This window comes from Plectrocnemia conspersa, unplaced genomic scaffold, assembly GCF_051122295.1.
Source record: "Plectrocnemia conspersa isolate PC_06_02 unplaced genomic scaffold, ASM5112229v1 ptg000013l, whole genome shotgun sequence".
NCBI lineage: Eukaryota > Metazoa > Arthropoda > Insecta > Trichoptera > Polycentropodidae > Plectrocnemia > Plectrocnemia conspersa.
This window is the reverse complement of record NW_028277177.1, coordinates 30012552-30028638: the sequence shown is the minus strand read 5'-3', so window position 1 is coordinate 30028638 and position 16087 is coordinate 30012552. Positions and strand designations below refer to the sequence as shown.

General features: G+C 31.3%; 3 protein-coding genes across 6 annotated transcripts; 2 read left to right on the top strand and 1 right to left on the bottom strand.

Annotated features, from left to right (window-relative positions):
• Window positions 1–2606: 2606 nt before the first annotated feature.
• On the top strand, window positions 2607–10210 carry LOC148227818 (uncharacterized). 2 transcript variants are annotated; one of them, XM_088201440.1, is made up of 7 exons: window positions 2607–2864; window positions 7891–8212; window positions 8280–8853; window positions 8933–9122; window positions 9241–9451; window positions 9519–9646; window positions 9724–10210. In XM_088201440.1, the coding sequence occupies exons 2-7, from the start codon at window positions 7906–7908 to the stop codon at window positions 9802–9804; spliced, it is 1491 nt and encodes a 496-aa protein (XP_088057566.1). In that variant the 5' UTR covers window positions 2607–2864; window positions 7891–7905; the 3' UTR covers window positions 9805–10210. The 2 variants fall into 2 exon arrangements, with proteins under 2 accessions (XP_088057566.1, XP_088057568.1); XM_088201442.1 differs by lacking the exon at window positions 2607–2864 and adding an exon at window positions 4074–4205.
• LOC148227817 (ADP-ribosylation factor-like protein 3) lies at window positions 9680–12954 on the bottom strand. Of its 2 annotated transcripts, XM_088201446.1 has the most exons (6): window positions 11661–12954; window positions 11023–11623; window positions 10693–10953; window positions 10495–10627; window positions 10327–10430; window positions 9680–10261 (listed from the first exon to the last, which is right to left on the bottom strand). In XM_088201446.1, the coding sequence occupies exons 2-6, from the start codon at window positions 11023–11025 to the stop codon at window positions 10220–10222; spliced, it is 543 nt and encodes a 180-aa protein (XP_088057572.1). In that variant the 5' UTR covers window positions 11026–11623; window positions 11661–12954; the 3' UTR covers window positions 9680–10219. The 2 variants fall into 2 exon arrangements, with proteins under 2 accessions (XP_088057572.1, XP_088057571.1); XM_088201445.1 differs by lacking the exon at window positions 11661–12954 and having other exon boundaries at window positions 10693–10956; window positions 11023–11136.
• Window positions 12563–14045, top strand: LOC148227816 (RCC1 domain-containing protein 1). 2 transcript variants are annotated; one of them, XM_088201444.1, is made up of 3 exons: window positions 12653–12808; window positions 12882–13359; window positions 13418–14045. In XM_088201444.1, the coding sequence occupies exons 2-3, from the start codon at window positions 13013–13015 to the stop codon at window positions 13989–13991; spliced, it is 921 nt and encodes a 306-aa protein (XP_088057570.1). In that variant the 5' UTR covers window positions 12653–12808; window positions 12882–13012; the 3' UTR covers window positions 13992–14045. The 2 variants fall into 2 exon arrangements, with proteins under 2 accessions (XP_088057569.1, XP_088057570.1); XM_088201443.1 differs by having other exon boundaries at window positions 12563–13359.
• Window positions 14046–16087: the final 2042 nt, after the last annotated feature.

The following is a 16087-nucleotide window of genomic DNA, read 5'->3' as shown; positions in this document are numbered from 1 at the left end:
AAAATTAATTAATCTAATTTCATTAAAAAAATAATTTGTGGTACTTAAGTATATGTACATAGTCATTTTTTCTATTAAAACTAACTAGCAGTTATTATTATTTTTTATACTAATTTGGCAATAACGTATTCAATACTGAATATCGTTTTTTTTAAATTAAAATATTTTAATGAGATTTTTTTCTTACTTCGTGCATCAAATTCTTCGAGGGTATTTTTTTATACATAATATAGGCGTCTGACTAGTGCGAGGTCAATGACAGTCATCTTCAATATTTATTATATAAAATATATATATTATAAAAAAAAGAGACGTCTCATCATTTTTTGTCCCTCTCTATCTTGATACAGAGCGATAAAGACGGGGCGATTAAAAACAACGGTAAACTTATTCGAGCTGAGATTTTCAAACGCTTCAATAAAAAGGTAACGAAGAATACGCACGAATTAATTACTTAATTACTCGCAATTGGAGCTTCGAGTAATTATAATTGAATCGTTAATTAATTCAATAATAGTAAGGTTATAGAAATATGGAAAAAGAGTAAGTTATTGGGTTGTAAATAGTAGTTTTGTTTTTTAATCGCGGCATGCGCATTGGGACATAGCGGATTTTGCGACCTCAACTTCGCAGTCATCATCATTCAAACATATTTCCGTGACGATTGGAAAACACCGTGTCTTAAAAATACAGGTGATATTGTCTATCTCGCTCGAACTAGTCGCGAGAGAAAGAAACAAAAGATCCTCGTTGCTCACAACGTATAACGTCACAGGGTGTTTCAGAAGCAGATGGTTTATTTTTCTTATTATATAATCCTAAATTTTGTTTTAAATCCTATACCATACCATAATTTAGTTTATACTTATATCACATTGAAAATTGGGAAAATGTAATGTATTTTAATAACATGTTTCTAGTACTAAAAGTCAATTTAGAAACTGATAAAACTTGTTTTTTATTCATTAAAAGCACTAGGCCGCGCATCAAGAATCATGCGTTTTTCCAGTCTTAAACCAGTGAGCTTGAACTTTATTTTTTATTCTAGTTCATCAGATCAACCCAATTTTTTCATCAATCAAGTCAATAAATATGAATATATACTAGCATTTAGGGTGTAATGGGTTTTTTATAATCGTTTTATTTAATTTTTTTTAATTATTTGAAAATAATCGGCTATAGTTTTTATGTAAGCAAAAATAACATTATTTATAGGAAAAGATAACTTTAAACTTTTTTTTAATTAGTAAAATTTGACTCTGATTCGAGTAAATAGATTTTTGAACGACACCACTGTCATGTTTTTTATCTAAAGATTTTTTTGTTATTTAAGGAAAATGTCAAAAAAATATTACGCTTTCACAAAAATATATTAAATTATAAACTGATTTCAAAAATATAGATGTTTTTTTTAAATGATGCGAGAAACCATTTTTGAAAATAATTTTAAGAGTGCCATTTGAGCAGTATTAAAAAAAAACAAAAAATAAAGGAGAAAATAACGTAGTCCGCATGGTGTTAGACTAATAATATAGTTCCTGCAGGTTCGAATCCCACAGCATACTCGAAGGTTTACTATTAAAAACAATTTAAATTGAACGATGTCACCGATTTTCAGACTTTTATTTCAGTCTGGTCGCTTAATACTTGTCTGGTGACGGCCATTAAATTGACATTATTTTTTATAATCAATGAAATACATAAAATGTTGAATTAATAAAAATAAATCTGAAGTTATTCTTCAATTTGAGTGGTTTTATTTTAAAAGTTCAGAAACTTAAGTTGGATCACCTATAGGTATTCAAATGGCTCGTGAGTGGCATGAAAATAGCATTGTAACTATATATATATTAATTTTTACTAATATATAGCTAGTTTTTAACATTCACACGGTATTTAAAAAAATGGACAGTTTAATAACATATTCTAAAATTATTACTAGCTATTTTTAAGCGTAAAGCTATAAAAAAATCCAAAGATATTTTAAAATTTGTGTTTTTCTTAAAAATAAGTTCGGATACTGAAGTTATATCACTTTTTATACCATTAAATTACTATATGTCTGCTAATCTCCCAACATCAGTTACACGACCAGATAAAGTATAAGAACATAGACCACTATTTTTAACAGTAATACTATTCATACATTTGACAGGAGCAAAAAAATTGGGCCTCTCAATAAACGTGACGTTTCGCAACTGTCAAAAATGACATTTGGCTTAGTTCCAAAAAACTACCGGAGCGCTACTATCTCATTAGCTTAATGCAGATAATTTGTTTAATACACGAATAAGACAAAGGGCTTGCACTTTTCCCATTTCACGCAATAAGCGATTTCACTGATTCGGTGTAACATACAGTGGCTCAAAAGTCTATATACTAAGCTTCAAAAACTTGTTTTAGATTATAAAAATGTATTTTTTAGAAATTGATTATGGATAAATTCAAGACTAAGCCACGAATAAAAATGATCGAATTTATTAGTTCATTATTTTTTGTGGTTGAATACATTTATTTTAAAGAATGTATTGAGATACGATATAATAAAAAAATATTAGTAAAGCGTATCGATTTTTATTAAATAACAAAAATATATAGAAACTTTCGAATCACCCTGTGAAACAGAAGTGGATGGTCTGGTTGAAGTTTGCAGTTATGGCAGATTCAGTATAAGGCCGCGCCTCGTTGTGGTTCTTCCTGCTCGAGTTAAATTTTACTTACTGTTAGTTTTTTTTTGTAAATTACATTTCGGTCTAAATTATATATTCTTATAAAAGTGCTCACTATTGAGGAATTCGGGTAAAAACTATTGTGGGAAATACCTAGATTCTTTCTACTGGGGAATTTTCATTGATGGTGTCCACGTAAGTTGTGTTATAAAATTGTAATATGTAATGTATAATTGTTAGATATAAGGGTTTATTATTTGTTCGAAGTTCTGTAGCTCAGTGAACTTTCTAAGATCATTGACTTTTACAGGTAATACGCTGCATGAATATGATATATTTCGGGATGTGTTAATTTCAAAGTCAACAGGTGACTGAACTTGAACATTTCACGAGAATTTCATAACAAGTCAATAATGAAACACTAATGTTATTAGCAAGTTCAATGTCGGAATGTGTATTTTTACTGATGCATTCCATTGAAAGAATAGATAAATTCTAGATTTATTTAAAAGCTTTTTTTGCTGATAGCGATAAGAAACCAATTTGCAAAGTGTTTCTTATCAAAGATTTTTTTCAGCATAGTTTTTGGAAGACCGAGCATATTTTTCGAATATCTTATCATTTGGGACATCTTTTACCTATTGTTGGATACGGGCCTCATTTGTTTTTTGGTTTTTGTAGCATAAATTTGCAAGTTTTTGTTGTAAAAATTGCTGAGAATTGCTTGTGGTCAGCATTTTAAAAAAAAATATTTTTCGCGCACCCATTGCGCGATAGTGCGTCATACGCAAGATGAAAAAAAGTAAACCAGTTCATTGAGTAAGTGAGCATCCACGTAGTGTAGAAATAAAGCTAGGAATCTCGTCATACATCTGCTAGAAATCGCAAAATACTTTGTAAAAAAGTTTTATTGCTCGCAGAAGTAAATCAATCTTTTGTCGTGAAATTGAAGTATATGATTATACATTTTATTTATTTTAAGTATAACCAAACATAATCTGGTTTTTCTCCTCTTAAACTAATTGTAATATAAGAAATCTTTTATATTAATGTTAATATTATATAAAGATTAAACAATATTCCTCAATATCAACAGACGTTTGCTTAAAAAATGTTCGTTTAAATCACATTTTTTACTAAAAATGAAATCTCATAAAAAATAGTAAATATTCCAGCGTATTCTTCCTAAAATAACAATAATTCATTTTGTAACTATTGATTTTAAAATCAGGTAAAGTCCATATTTCATGGAATTTGCTGGTGTAATTTTTTTTGCTATTTCTATTACAGTAGTAAGGTGTTTAAAAAAAATTCTAGAACGAAACTACAATAAAACGCGTTTCTTAGAGTTTCATATGTTCAAGTCATTTTTTTGGGTACCTTTGTTACAAAATGTTATGATGTGGAATGTGAAAGTAGACGGTGATTTCTTGGCGATGATGATTCAGTCGGTTGTTCGTCGTCCTGGTTATTGGGTGTCCTTGACCGTAACCGTTATCCGATGTAACTGTATTTAAACACGACCAGTTTGGTCAGGTACGTACTATTCAAAACCCACAGCGGGAATCCTTTCCGCCCAGGAGTGGACCGATCCGAGGTCGTTCTACTCCACCCGAACACAAACGGTACTTTAAAACCAATAAAAACCAACATTAACAAACATGTCCATAAAATATAACATATAATCATCGCCGGGCTTCTATATGCCATAGCAAATTCAATTTATATACATAATTTTGAACGTTCGACAAAAGCGTGAAGATGCATCGAAATCATTAATTCACTATTGTAAAACCGGTTTTGGTTCCTGTGACCCGTGAAGAAAAATATCTCATAACCGGTTTCAGTTCCTGTGACCTATTTCTTAATTAGCCAAGTTACGAACCATTTCCCATCATAACCTCAAAATGGACAATTTAACTCATTTGTGAGTATGTAATTTCATATGGGTTTTCTAGCGTGAACGCAAGTTTTACAAATAAGTGTTTAGCTCACCGTCATAACGGCATAGAGGCTTCGAACGGTTATTAGCGCCTGTTGAAATCATGTATATTTTAGCGCTGACAACACAAAATCTTTTTTTCTCTTAAATTTACAGGTTATTAGAATTGCGGTTTTCCTTATAATATAAACAACTGTTATGCATAAATATCATTTGATTGCTATTTTATAGCTACTGAATTATTCAAAAATTATATAATTTTCTAAAAATCTATTCATCATCAGGGATCTCATTTCAGACTTTTCCAGGGGGGGGGGGAGTTTCAAAAATTGGCCAGTTATTGGTCATTTTTTTAATTTTTCGATTTCAATAAAATTCATAGTATTTCATTAATGAAGTACTACTATGAATTTTATTAAAATCGAAATATTAAAAAAATGACATATTTTATGAAAAAATTCAAGATTTACTACCAAATAAAACAATGATATCATGCATGTCACATTGGAAATGCTTATAACAACATTACGACTTAAATAAATGAAATCGAATGAAGCATATCATATCTTTGACGAATAAAAGAGCGCAAAAAACATTTATCCCTTCTAAAAAGTCACAAATCCACGTCAAAAGCAATAAAATCGTGCCGTCGTCGTCACAGTAGGAACGCTCGGTTATCTAGCGTCCATAATAAGCCTGCTTATAGCAACATTACGACTACGAGGGTCGAATGAAGCATATCTAAAACGAGCAACAAGAGAGCGCAATAAACAACTATCCCTTCTCAGAAGTCAAAAATCCACAGCAAAAGTAATAAAATCGTGCCGTCGCTATCGCAGTAGGAACGCTTGGTTATCTGGCGTTTATATTAAGACTGTTAATAACAATATTTCGACTTACAATAAGTAAAAATCATTTGAAGCATATCTAAACCAAATTTTGATCAATAGGAGAGGGCAAAAACAATCATCCTTTCTTAGAAGTAAAAAATCCAAGTCAAATGCAACAAAATCGTACCGTAGCCATCGCAGTGGAAACGCTCGTTACCGAGCGTTACCACTGCGGCGGCGCCGACACGATTTTATTACTTTTGTCGTGAATTTTTAACTTCTGAGAAGTGATAATTATTTTTGCGCCCTTCTATTGACCAAAATTCAGTTTGAATACACTTTGACAAATACTGTCATATAATAAATCTGAAGTAATACCGAATAAGATAGCTATCATATTTTTAAAAAATAATATAATTTCAAGTGCAGACAAACTATCGAGCAATATGTGAGATGCGACGTCTGTCTGTACTTCTTTTTTTGCTTATTTCCCTCTGAGAGTTGACTTGGCTTAGTCTGTATTTTGGACTTGACCTAATAAAAGTTCTAAAAATATAAGTTTTATAACTTTCATTAAGTTAGATTTGGATTAGAACAGCAAATGGACGTTTCGCAACTGTTAAATTGAGTTTCATAGACATTTTAAAACAGCATATAATTTCATTAGCGTCAATAAATTGAATTATATTTTCACTAGTAGAAATATATCTACGAACGGAAAAGTTAAAATCATATAATTTTACTAGCACATACTAGCACATTACTTCACTAATAAAAATATATATCTACCAGTGAAAAAGTATTTCGATATGATTTCAATGAAATGATATATTTAAATAAATATTCTTGGGATAGATTCGAAACTGTTTTTTAGATTATCTTTGAGGAGAATTTCTGGTTTAGGATGATTTTCTTTGAGGAGAATTCCGAGAATTTCTGGTTTAGAATGAAGGACGTCACTTCAAATTAAGAAAAATCATTACCATTGGGTTCTGAACGTGGACATTGTAGACAAGTCCCAAAATGTGTACAATTATAAATTTAAAATTTGAAAAACTCGAATAATATTATGAAATAATGATTATAGTAGGTAGTAGTCAAAGTCGACATATTGTAATATAAGTGCTTAAAACGAGTTATTGTATTAAACATCGACATTTTTTTTAATATATATTTATTACCATACAAATATTATAATTACAAATCAAGTTAAAAACCTCTATACGCGAACAGCACGCTAGTGCGAGCAAGAAATCCGACTAGCAACACTCATAAGCTTGGCGAATGTAACCCAATTTTTTTGATGAATAATATTTATTTATGTTACTTTCGATAATTACTCATATATTGTAATTATATAATTTAATATGTAAATGTATCGCGAAAGAATATCTAGAATATGAACATTTTATTCGAAAAAAATATATACAGAAGTGACGTGTACACTTAGTGTACATCACAATAAATGAAGAGTATATTTTGAAGATGTATTTATCTCAAATGAACCCCAGTTAATACAAAATAAATGCTATTTTAATGTATTTGCTCCATAAAGAACTTTTATTTATATTCATAATAAAACTTTATCTAAGAACTATTCATGTTGAAAAAGGACGTCATTTAGGGGCAGCTAGGTGAGAGCATTTGTAACTTTTCTACAATTTGCCCAGAAAAATGCATGTCATTTAATGAAATACTATGAATTTTATTAAAATCGAAATATTAAAAAAAACGACTACTGACTGGCCAAAGTTGGTCACCTCTCTCCTCCCTCCTCCACCAGGAAATATATATATCTATACATAATTTATCTCCAATAACATATATAGTACTACGGGGAGGGGGGGGGGGTAGGGCTCCGCTCACACGATCGTCACAAACTGGGTGCCCACCCAAAGGGTTGGACTCGTAGATCTTTATTACCGTTAACGGCAGTGGTGCACGCAATGGATTAAATGTAGTTAAACTTTTGCCCCCCCCCGGAAAAATTTAAATGACGTTCCTGAACCGCACACTGCATGTGCAATCTATTTTTATAACACAAAATCTTACATTTATAGAGCAAATTATTCAAATGGAAAATAGCAAATTTATAGTGGAAAATATTAAATTTATAGTGCAATTATATTTTTTTTTTATAATGCCGAAGGTTTGTAGAAAACTGTTAAATTACTTAATTATACGTAATTTTTAAATTTAATATAATCTTCATTAAAGATGTAATTTTAAGGAATTTGTTTTTGATAAAATACAATATTTTAACATATTGCGAAGAAATTAAAGCGGATTTTATATCTCTAATAAAATACAATAATTATAAATTTATGTATTTCATTTTAATAGTATATTCTGCAATAAATGAGTCAGATTTACACAATTTTTATTTTATGATGCCGACGATCTGTGGAAGAATTTTACATATAATAATGTAATTTATTTTTATTTTCAGATAAAATAATCAAAAATGGCTTTAATAAACTACACGACTCTACTCTTTGTTATCTTAGCATTAATACCATTCTCAATTCAAAACATTAATGACAATGAAGTAGAGGAAGAAGATTCAAATCCGTTCCTAGATATTGCATCATCCTTCCTACAAAATTCTTTAAATAACAACAACGGTGGTGGTGCAAGTGGAGGTGCTGCTTTAGGAGCATTGGGTGGTATAATAGGAAGTTTGATGCAAGGAGAAAATGGTAAACATCTTGGAGATATGCTGGTGGGAATGCAAGGAAGCAAGAGTAACGTAGCGGGAGACGTAATCTCAGGTATATCTAATAAAACTAACTAAAATAATTAAATCATTCATTCAATTATTATATTATCTTGTTATAGGATTAGGATCTTTACTCACCAACAAAGATGGAAACTTAGATCCGAACATATTAGGCTCGATGATAAGCGCATTTGCCGATTCAACGACTAACAATAATGAAAAACCAGCAAAGGCACAACCAAAAAAAAAGCAGGCACAAGAAGAAGGTTTTGATATGAGTACGTTATTAAATATAGCTTCCACTTTTATGGGACAACAGAATCAGCAAGCTCAAAACTCACCGATGGACTTCCTGCCTTTACTACTGAACACGTTATCTTCATTCAATGGCCCAGAAGCTAACGAGAGAGCTCATAAACACGAAAGTCACTCATCATTCCTACCGCCTGTCATAGAAAAGCTGCATATATATTGGGATCACTTCATCAATTCAGATCTGGGTAGGGCTATTTGGGAGAATACCGGCCTATCAGACATGACCAAGTATTTCATGGACAAAGAAGGAAATGTAGACTTTGAGATTGTGCTTAAGTCATTGGAGAATCATTCATTTAGGAGACGCTGGATTAAATCGGCTACTACTTACATGACGGAATGGATTGTACATTTGGCGAATCCGGAAGTACAGCAAAGGTAATATTGTATGTTGGTTTTATACAATTGCATGTATTTTTTGGGTATTGGTACTATAATGGCTTGTTTTAATATATAGATATCTCTCGTCCGGACAATTCATGGTGAACGGTTTTTTGAAGTCACAAGGCTTCCCAAAACATGCACACTTTCAACCAAACAAGATTCCTGAATCAATATCGAACATTATCAATCACATTTTGATAAAATATCTTAATACTCCGACTGATGTCAGCATTTATGTTAAACCTGCTATAAATTATTTTAAGGTACAGTATTTTAATAATATATTGTTAAAGTTCTCGTTAATAGCACAGAACAGTGTTTAATTCATATGACTAGCCATGCTGATCATTATTAATTTTATGTATGTATTATGTATTAAAGGAACTCTTAAAGAGCTCACAATCACACGGATCTTACTTAAGAAAAGTGGATAAAGATGAGTTGAGCGATAAATTGACTGATACGTTAAACTTGGAAATCATCGAACCCATACTTAGGGTTTATAGAGCGTATCGTTTTGCTGTTAAACATCCTCAATGTCAAACGCACATTCTCTGTGCCATCAATAGGCACGATCCAAATGAAAAACTAGGTAATTGATAATCACCGATCATTATAAATTAATTTATACTAATTATTATGAATGTGTTTCTTTACAGGATTGCCTGGCTTCAAAGTTGGTTTGACTAAAGCTAGCAGTTTTGTTGCATCAGCAGCTTTAAGTTACCACGGCGGACACGGATTCTGGGATCTTTATAATGCAATCAGAGACGACACCAATTGCAAGGTATAAAAATATTAAAAAGTCAATAATAATATATGTTTTAATATAATTTATTGACAAATTCTTATCAATCTTTATAGGCGAAATATCCAGCATATTGCGACGAGTTCCACGAAGAAGAAATCAAAGTTACGACCGAATACTATCACAACGAATTGTAGTGTTTAACTGTGTATAGAGAACATAAATCATCCTTTGTGATAAAAGACTATATGTGCAATTTTTTTTAACAGCTGTTAACGAGAAGTGTTTTCATACAAATGAAAATATGCATTTATTTTAGCTCTATGAGTATTTAGAATTCCTTATAAAAAAGTAATTGTGTTTTAAATAAATAACAATGAAATACGCATTTCATATAAACTGATTTACATAATAAAAATACTTAAATATGTGATATGTATGACACAAATAAAAAAAACTAACACATTTCCAATGTTTAGGATTAAGTATTTAAAGCGTGGAATGTACAAACTTTTTGCTTTAAAAATCAAATTAAGTTATGGAACATCTCGCATGTATATCTTGAAATGTCATAGTATATAAATATATACATACATATCTAGAGTAATATAATTATTTTTTCCCAATGTTCTTACAAACCCACTCCATTCCTTCCTGTAAAAAAATACAAATCATCATTAATACTAAGAATAATACTGCTTTTATCATTTAAGACATACTTTAACACCAGTTCCTTCTATAGCGACACAAGACTGAATTTGCCATGTTCGATCACGTAAAAGGTGTAAACCGAGAGCTTGTGCTATTTCGCTTGCAGGTAATGCTGAAAACATTAAATAAATAATCTTTATGGTATTAAGAGATGCATTAATATCACAAATAATTACATGTTGGTATATCTTGCTTATTAGCATAAACTAAAAGTGGAACTGCTTTTAATTTCTCATCTCCGAGCAACTCGGACAGTTCGGCACTCGTCTCTTCCAAACGTTTCTTGTCTGAACAATCCACCACGTAGATCTAAAAATATATTCTTTATAAAATATAAAAACATTTTAATGATATAATCATTTATTTATAAATACCAAAACGTCCGTATTTTCAAAATAGTTCCTCCAATAAGGTCTAATCTTTCTTTGACCTCCGATATCCCAAACGTTCAACTTGAAACCGTCTGACATAACAGATTTTATATTGAAACCGGCCGTTGGAGTTATATGCGTTACGTCTTCAGATGCTAGTTTTTTCAACAATGTAGTCTTTCCGGCATTGTCTAAGCCCAGTAGTAATAATCTTAGTTCTTTGTCAGGCGAGGATCTGAGCTTCCTCAGTAACGCTAGAAGGCCCTGCTTCAATACAGATTTTATTATAATTTGGTAGACATTTATAATATTTTAACTAAAAACAATACATACCATACTGAAATTTTATTAATTTGGATAAGAGTTAACACATAGCGACAGTACTAACGTACTAATTTGTGATCAACCATCTATTTATGTGTTGCGGCGTTTCCATGGCAACGCAACGAAACCAAAGCAATGACATAGTATTTATTTAATTAATAATTATTCTATTAAGGGAGGAATCAAAAATGGATTTTTTTATATATAAATACTAAATATTAAAGTTTAATGTCAATAAAAATAAGTTTATTGTACCTGACCTCTTGATGTTATATTAAAGCCTTATGAGTGTATACTGATCGATAGTTGTGATTTTTGCATTTAGTACATACACGTTAATTGAATAGGCTGATTATACATATATACATATGTATTTATCATACATGGCTACATAGTAAAATGCATGTAATGTATGATAAAATCTAGTTTTAATGATATAATTAGTGTTATAATAATCAGTGTCTTAGTTACAATTTAAAAACCTTTCAACAATAACAACAACTGGTGCGAGTTGATGGTGCTACATCCGTTGTTACCTTATTCTCCCATCGCAGTCATGGTCTTGAAATTGTTCTTCGATCATTCATACTACATGTTAGAGCTCACAGAGCTATTTCTTTTGATTGCTTGCGAAACTTTCAACTCACAGAGCTATTTCTTCTGATTGGTTGCGAAACTTATATACATACATCTAGTCAATATTTTAACTAATTCGGTGGCTTCGATCAAATCGAAACTTCAGAGCTATATTATACAATAATGTAGATAAAGCGTCACTCTGTTATACTTCTAATTGCACTCTAAATAGCTTTGAAAGATTTTCTAAACCCACACTTTGTATAAATATTTACTAACCCATATACGCACATCCAGGAATACATTATATATGGTATAACATAGAGTTTCTCTTTTGGCGCTATCATATGCACGACGAAAGTCGACAAATACGTAATTACTGTTGGGGGTGGGGAGGGGAGGAGAGCGACAAAGTTTCAAACCTGGAGCTACGCTGGCACCACCGAGGAAGAGTGACAGTGTGGAACTTATGCTATTGGCGATGCCATTAAATTATGTTTTCCGTCTCGCAATGGAGCAGTAATTGTTCTCCAGAACTAGAAACATGTGTTGCAGACTTCTTTAGGTTTACCTTTAGTTTTATTCTTTTAGTATGAATTGAAAAAAATATTTTTCAGTCATCAGTTAGCACAAAGCTCAATTAACCGCTATGTTTCTCTTCCTTCATCCATGATATTACTTATCCACCTCCTTTAATGCAATTTTCACTTTGTGTTCCGTAGTGTTTTTAGTTGCGTTGATGTATATCTTTTTGTCTTACTTGGGTGGCTTCCATAAATTATGTCACAGGTTTTTCGTGAATTTTTACTCCCCTCTCTTATATGTTGCATGATGTCATTGAGCCAGACCCCTGTTTGTTTCACACTGTAACAATTCCGCTGACGACGTATGAATTTCACATTTTAAAAATAATATTATCGTATATTATGAAATAAATCCTAATTATTAAAGAAAAATGTATTTCAATCCTACATATTTAGCAATTATTTGTATTGATTTAAAATTATGTTTTGCCCTACTACATAATTTTTAACATGGTCGTATTTTGTCGCGTTATGACATTATAGCGCGAAATGTCAAAAGTAAAATGGCGTTTAGTCTTTACGTCTGCGGTTGGAACGGATACGGCCAGTGGAATTCTGAAGGCGATGAAGCATTACCTGACGTGATAGATCATTTTGTGAAGATCTCCGGAGAAAAATACTTCAATGTGCAGAAGGTGGAAGATTTAGATCTAAACATAGAGTGGGCATACAACATTATTGTTGTCAATTGTAAAATGTTGATCAAAGGTTTCCACGACGACGAATTCGGCAAAAGCGTCGAGCTGGAGCCACCGTCGAATCTGACCTTTACAAACTGCGCCTGCAACGATAAATACGGCCTGTTTTACAACAAAAGTGACAGCAATATTTGGAAGTACATGGTCGATGTGGACGTTCAAGAAAAGTGGAAGTTATTAAACTTTGTGAACGTAGAGCAAGATCTCGAGAGTGAAAATGATAAAATCGAAGTCGATAAAGAGTCGCTTGAGGAAACGACGCATAAGAACGGGAGCGGAAAACACAAAAATGACAACGGAAACGTTTCAAAAGTCATCTCTAGCATTAGAATGAACGTAGTGTACACTTCTAAAGGTCACCTATTTGATATACCGCGTAAAATGGACACAAGTAAATTCATCGGTAAGATTATTGATATTCAATGTGGTCACGAGCATGCAGTATTGTTAACCGATTACGGAAACGTTTACACGTGGGGATGCGGAAGGTATATTATATTCAAATATCATCTTTTTACATAGTATATATTCTTTATCTCATTTCAGTCGATGTCAACTCGGACACGGAGATACCGAAAGTGTCAGCGAGCCGAAGCTCGTGGAGGCGTTGTCGGGCGTCAAAGTCATTAAAATAGCAGCCGGAGGCTGGCATTGCTGCGCCATTACCGAGTTTCAAGACCTATACGTTTGGGGCTGGAACGAGAAAGGTCAATTAGGCGTGTTCGCTATCGCTGAAGAAGTCGTAATCACCAAAGTAGGGGATAAAACTGCCGAAGTTGTTAAAAATAAAACTCAAGATGCCAAAAAATTAAAGATAATTAAAACACCATTAGAAAATAAGGCTTTACCGAATTACGCAACGCCTATTTTGATCGATCTGTACGTGGATGATAAAATCATACATCGGAATATTGTCGACGTAGGCTGTGGCTCAAAACACACTGTGATAAAGTTGGAAGATGGAACGATATGGGGTTCCGGTTGCAATAAACACTCTCAGCTCGGATTCAATTCATATGAAGTTCCATATTTCTTTAATTTTAAAAGGCTGAACGTTAAAGCGGATAATGTTACTGTTAAATGTGGCACTTGGGGCACAGCTTTAATAACTAATAATTGACTTTTGTTTATTAATTGCTGGTTTTATTTAATTTAATAAATTATTTTCTCACTACATGTTTTTATCTTAATAAATACTCTTGTACTACATGTCGTACCAGGATTTAACTTGAGGCATAGCGTCGAATTCTGTACATTTTTCAATGAGTGCTATTTAACAGGGAATTATTTTGAGAGATGTGCATTTAAATATATACTTCGTTCCGTAAAGCGAATTCTTTGTGCATTAATGTATGGTAAATCTTCAGTTTTTTCTTCGGAAAAGGATACATTGCAGAGTTATTCACTAGGTGTTCAATGTTCTGATCAATCTGTTCAACAGTAATACACAAAAAAATCGTTTTATGGAACAATTACTGTATATATTGCTCATTTAAATTGTCCTCTTTTCCAATTAGATTAATTGCTTATATTATTATAGAATTTTTTTAACGACAATAATATTCACTAGTGAATCCTTTTTCAGTTTTCACAAAAAATATCATTATGCCTATATATATTTTTTCGTCAAAAGACACGACTAGGCATTCTGAATTCTCGATGATTTCTCGAGGAATGAGAATTCTCGACTTAACTTTTCAAATTTCTCGAGAAATTTTAATATTTGAAAAATGTATGTAATACAGTAAAGTATTGCAGATATATTATTACATATGATTTTTAAAATAACCTTTTAAAAAACATTTAATGTAGAAACAAGCATTCTCGTTCTTTTTTTTGTAAAAGAAATTTCGGCTGTGGAAAAATTTCTCTCGTTTTGTATTGATGATGGTTTAGCCGACAGTAAGGCTTCAAATAGGCACTGTAAATTATTTGTTCTCTTGCCTGTCGATTCAAATATTTTGAATTCTTTCTCCATTAATCTGTAAGATGTTGGTTTTCTTACACTATGTAAGACTGAAAAAAAATTCTTCTTCCAATTGTTGCGCCAAAGATAAATTTTCAATTTCTTCAATGGATTCTAATGATGATATCATTAGAATTCGTCGAATAATTTCTATCTCCATTTTACATATTTCTGCTTTGGAAGAAAACGAAAGAAGTCATTCTCTTTTTAATAGGTGAAAGATTCTGGATTTTGCAAATATTTAATTAATGACATCAATGTCTGCTTTCTTTGATTAAATAATTTATCTTTAATTGTCTATTGAAATTTCAAGCTTAGCTCAGAATTGATATTTTCCAATTTTTCTAATAAAAAATTTAAGGCCCTGTCGGCTGTCAATAATAATAATCGTGAGATAATTGTCAATAACAGCTGTTGCTACTTTACAAAAACAATATAAAAAAACCTTTTTGGATTATTGAAAATAAAAATAGCCCTAAGTCGATTAGCATTCTGCCGATTCCCATGTGTAATTTCTTCTAATCAGAGCGGGTTCTTAGATCGCCAAAGCAAAGATAAATCCACCGGCCGGTAAGAGTAATAGAAAATCGCAAAAAAATTGTTGGTCATTCAAATACTTTCGATCTTCCGAGAAAGTATTCATATTTTCAAACATTGGCGCTAACACCTTCGGAGAGGTTTCTAATTTGAGTGTCTTCTTTTATTACTTAACCAAAAATATTATTATTTTAAAATGGGACTGTATAAAAATTTTGAATATCTTAACAATAAAAGCGAAGAGATCAAAAATATTTAATAATAGAAACTAAAATAAAAGAGTTGTAAGTAATTTATACGGGATATAGTGGTTTTTAAGGACAATATAAGTCGATAATTGGCTTAATTTTAATCGTATCGCCATATTTTTTTTAAAAACAGACATTGTAAATTTCTAAAAATTTAGCCAGTCTTATTGTTCATTTTGTTTCAAAATTGCGGTTATTCTGAAAAATAAAAAATCATAACCATGATCAAAATAAAAACATTTTCAAATCTAGTCAATTTCATTCGCTAGTTTGATCCTTCAGCTTGTTTAAAAATGGCGGTTATTTAAGAAATCGAAAAATAATGTTACTTTGCTAAAAATTTGAGAAAAAATCAAAATGTTTTTTAATAGAAATTATATATTTCTTTGAAATTAACTTAAAACCAAGATGAATATAAAATAAAAATAACAATAAACATTTGAAAAATTCTTTTCACTTAAAATT